Source organism: Phocoena sinus, chromosome 1, assembly GCF_008692025.1.
Source record: "Phocoena sinus isolate mPhoSin1 chromosome 1, mPhoSin1.pri, whole genome shotgun sequence".
Taxonomy (NCBI): Eukaryota; Metazoa; Chordata; class Mammalia; order Artiodactyla; family Phocoenidae; genus Phocoena; species Phocoena sinus.
Genome location: NC_045763.1, coordinates 112438802 through 112443599, shown reverse-complemented (window position 1 = coordinate 112443599; position 4798 = coordinate 112438802). Strand labels below are relative to the sequence as shown.

Genomic DNA, 4798 nt, shown 5'->3' with positions numbered 1-4798 from the left:
GAGGCAGAGGTGGATGAGCCAGTCTGGGTCCTCGAAGGTTCACAGCCCAGCTGGGGAATCAGACACATTTACAGAGCAGTAATCACGCTGTACACTCACACAGTGCTTGCTTACTATGCACTGCTTTGAGCACTTCACACATTTTTTGTGTGTGTGTATGTAAACTTTAATTAAAACATAATGCAAATTAATAAAAGCCCACAAATCATAAATATTTTTCATCTATTATTAATCCTCACAACAACACTATCAGGTAGATTTTATTTTTTTTTTAGGTGGAAGCGTTTCGAATTTTAAAATATTTTAAATTGTGATAATATACAAATAACATAGAATTTACCACTGTAACCATTTCTAAGTGTCAAGTTCAGTTGTGTTAAGTGTACTCACGTTGTTGTGCATCCAATCTCCAGAGCTCTCATCATCTCGCAACTGAAACTCTGCACCCAATAAACAATAACTCCCGCCCTCCCCCTCCTCCTAGACCCCGGCAATCACCATTCTACTTTCTGTCTCTATGAGTTTGACTACTCCAGGTACCTCATATAAGTGGAATCATACAGTATCTGTCTTTTTGTGTCTGTCTTATTTCACTTAGCATAATGTCCTCAAGGTTCACCTATGTTGTATCATGTGTCAGGATTTCTTTCCTTTTTAAAGGCTGAATAATATTCCATTGCATGTATATACCACACTTATTTATCCATTCATCTGTGGATGGACGCTTGGGTTGCTTCCACATTTTGGCTATTGTGAATAATGCCTCTGTGAACACGGGTGTACAAATATCTTTTTGAGACTGCTTTCAATTATTTTGGGTATATACCCAGAAGTGGAATTGCTGGATCATATGGTAATTCTGTTTTTAATTTTTTGAGGAACCACCATACTTTTTTCCACAGTGGTTGCACTATTTTACATTCCCACCAGCAGTACACAAGGGTTCCAATTTCTCCACATCCTTTTCAACACTTGTTATTTTCTGTCTTTGTTGACAGCAGACATTCTAATGGGTGTGAGGTGGTATCTCATTGTGGTTTTGATTTGCCTTCCCTAATGATTAGTGAGGTGGAGCATCTTTTCCTGTGATTATGGGTCATTTGTATGTCTCCTTTGGAGAAATGTCTATTCAAGACATTTGCCCAGTTTTCAGTTGAGTTGTTTGTTTTTTTTAGAGTTGAGTTGTAGGCTTTCTGTATTCTGGATATTAATCCCTTCTCAGATATATGATTTGCAAATATTCTCTCCTATTCTGTAAGCTGACGGTAGACTCTATTTTTAATCTCTACTTAATAATTGATGTAACTAAAGCACAGTGAGGGTAAGTAATTAGCCCTAGGTCACATAGCTATAAAGTTAATGACAAAATGGAGCCCAAAGGGCTGTAGAAACATGGAGAGAGAGGCTAATCCTATCTACTTCCCCTAGGAGGCGGTGATGGCCTAGGCCTTGGGGGAGCATAGGGTAAATATTTGTTGACTGCATGAAGGAAGGAGAGAGGGGAGGAGTTTTCTCAGCAGAGTCATGTTCTTGTCAGATCACACTCTGGGAGCCTGATGCTCTGGGATCCGGTCTGGGCTTTGACACATCTGCACTGGGAAACTCTGGAGGAACCACTTCACCTTCCCGGGGGCTTGACTTCTGTGTGTGTAGACTGAGTGGGCTCTGCCCCGCCTTCCTGATAGGCATGTTCTGAGTATATTAATAGGTTATGTGAGTCTGAAGGGCTTTGTAGCAAGAGAAATGCACCACAAATCTTCAGTGTTGGAAACCAGTTCATCTGAGTGGCATTTTGTTGGGTGGGAGAGGGACTTGGTCCTCCTGAAATCCGGGGGGAATTGGCCACCTCTTCTTCTCCTCTTCGGCATGAAGCACTTCTGCCTTCTCCAGAGATGCCCTCCTTCTCCCACCCCCACCCCTCATGGTCTGGCTCCTCTTCAGCCCAGGCTCCTGGGGTCAGAGGCACACAATCATCCCAGAGAGGGTTGAAGGGTCCCTGCTGTTCATGCAGAGGCTCAGTGCCTCATGCATACAGAGGGACCCCAAGCCAGCATCCATCTCCTGGGGCACAGTGCACCCCCAGCTTCACAGAGCAGGAGCGTTGTGAAGGGGTAGGGGCAGCAGCAGAGAAATTGATTTAGGCCTTAGCAGCACACGTCCCCACCAAGTCCGGCCACACACAAAACAACAGTAGAAATACTCCACCTTTCATTACTAAAACCCAGCAGCCATGACAAGTGTTCTTAACCTTTTAGGGGCCTTTGGACCCTTTTGAGAATGTGATGAAAGCTATGGAGGAATGAGCTTATACTCATGCACTCAAAATGATGCACTCAACTTCAGTTCCATTTCAGAGATGCACAGACTGGCCACTAGCCACGGGAACAGCCACAGCAACCGTGGGAAGGACTCAGAAGTGGACATCCTGGTTGACCAAGCCAGGGGTTGCTAGCAGCTTACAAGAGGAGTCCTCACCATGCTGTCTTCCTGATTTCTCCTGCTGTGCATCCCTGCCTGGCAAAAACCTTCCTCCTTCTACCTTTCCTGTGCTCCCCCCACACCGCTCCAAGCTCTGCATCAGAACTTTTCATTCTGTGCAGTGATTGCCCCACTCACCTTGTTGGGAAACCAGAGGCTGTAGCAATCCTCGAAGGGAGCAGCTGCCTCTGAGTGGTCTGAGGTCCTGGGCAGCTGGCCAAGCCTCGTTGCTATAAAAGGGAGCCGACACTCAGCCCTGCATATTTTTGTCAACTCTGTTTTGGGGAGGCCTGGTAAGTGGAACTGCCCCAGTCTGTCCCACACTTTGGGCTTCCCCTGGGGAGGGCTGAGGAGTGCAGCAGCCTTCTCTGAGGAGGGGAGAGAAAGCTCGGGGAGGTCTGGACTGAGTCCAGGGCTCCCGGAAGAGAAGCGTGAGCCAGGGCTGAAGAAGGAGCCGGGTGCTCTAGTATTTTTGGGTGAGGGCATGTTTGATTCCCAAGCTGGGCCCTTCCTGGGAAGCGGCTGGGGGCATGGGGAGAGCTGGCAGTAATTGTGTGTGTGTGTATATATACCCTGCTTCCTTCCACATCCTCATCCACGTCGTCCCCCACTTCCCATCATAGCCATAGCCCTATGCTGGGTTTAGTTATCTGGATGGTGCCATCCAGGACAGAGTCATCCCTTGGAGTATGAGCCTTCAGAGTGTCCCCCTAGGCACCCTCCCCATGTCGGGGTTGCCCGTGTGCTCTGTCTTCCAGGTAGGGCAAATCCTTGGGCACTATGCTGACGGACCTGGAGACTGCCATGAACTCCCTCATTGAGGTCTACCACAAGTACTCCCTGGTGAAAGGGAATTACCACGCCATCTATAGGGATGACTTGAAGAAATTGTTAGAGACGGAGTGTCCTAAGTTTATGACGGTGAGGAGGGGCTGGGTGTGGTCGGGGTTCTCTGCTCGGCTCTGATGACGCCCTTGGTCACTGGTCCCTGGCATTGCCCTGTGCAGACAGCCATGCCTCAGGTTCCCTGAGATCTTTACACTCTGGCTTCTTTCTCTCCAATCTTCACAGAAAAAGGATGTAGGCACCTGGTTCAAAGAGTTGGACATCAATGAGGATGGTGCACTTAACTTCCAGGAGTTCCTCTCACTGGTAATAAAGGTGGGCCTGGCAGCCCATGAAGACATTCACAAAGAATAACAGAGCTATAGAGCCCTGGGTCTGGTCCCCTGGACTTGTCCCCTCAGAGTAATAAAGTAATTGATACCTCAGGCCTCTCTTGGTTTCTTGCTTTTCTCTTGTGGAATGAGGCTCCTGGGGGTTGGAGGGAGGGTTGGAAAACCCAAGGAAGAAAAACAAACCTCTGTTGCCTCCACTCTCCATCTCTCACGAGCCCTGTGTGCTTACTGCTTGTCTCCTTTCTTCCCCGTGTTCTCCCTAAATGATTCCCAAGGCTCTTCCAGCCCCACGGTCCTGAGTCATGGGTTCCATTGACTTAAGGATTCTACAGAGTCCAACACACTATAGCTGTTGATTTTCCTACTTGTTCCCAAATGGGTGATATGAGAACAGGGTGACGTAAGGAAAGCTCATAGTGTTCTCTAAGTTGTAATTTCCAGCCAATTATCTTAGATGTAACTTTCAGGAAATCAGGGAGATAACTATGTAGAAGTGTGTCTGTGTGTGTATGAGAGAAAGAGAGAGATTGATTCTATGTGTGGTGTGAACTTAGGTGGATGCTTAGAGTTCTAACGAAGTAACACTAATAAGCCCCCTGGCTCTACACTTGTAATTTCTCCTTAAGAGATTTTGGAAGCTTTCCTTCTCTCTCCATTCCCAACCTCCTAACTTGATTAAATAATAAAGGAATGGGCAGATAGGCTAATACATTAATAAAGATCAACTCAAAGAATAGGGTACTCAAATACTTCCCTTTGGGTTGAATGCTCTAGTAATCAGTGACTTATCTAAAATAATCTCCCCATCATTACTCTGGATTTCCAAGGGTCTGGGGAAATGGGAGGGCCAGAAGATGAATGGGCACCTCTCACCAGAACCCAACTCCCAAGTTGAGTTTCCATGCTGTGCCTTGGGACATTTTCTGTTGTCCCCACTTAGGTGATGGGGCGGCGGCGTTAGTAATGGGGAAGGGGGTTGGGAGCCGTCACCAGAATCTCTACACCAGGGGTTTTAACTTGGTCTACGGTATATCTCTGGAATGGAATCAAAGTTGAATGCATCATTTTGAGTGTATATGTATAAACTCATTCCTCTGAGTCTTTCACTATTTTTTAAAAAAATATTTATTTATTTATTTATG

The 4798-nt window shown here is 46.5% G+C and overlaps 1 protein-coding gene across 1 annotated transcript; it reads left to right on the top strand.

The window, feature by feature from the left end:
* The first annotated feature begins 2618 nt into the window (after positions 1 to 2618).
* Positions 2619 to 3749, top strand: S100A8 (S100 calcium binding protein A8). The gene is made up of 3 exons (XM_032642145.1): positions 2619 to 2771; positions 3237 to 3399; positions 3550 to 3749. The coding sequence occupies exons 2-3, from the start codon at positions 3259 to 3261 to the stop codon at positions 3676 to 3678; spliced, it is 270 nt and encodes an 89-aa protein (XP_032498036.1). The 5' UTR covers positions 2619 to 2771; positions 3237 to 3258; the 3' UTR covers positions 3679 to 3749.
* The last annotated feature ends 1049 nt before the right edge of the window (positions 3750 to 4798 follow it).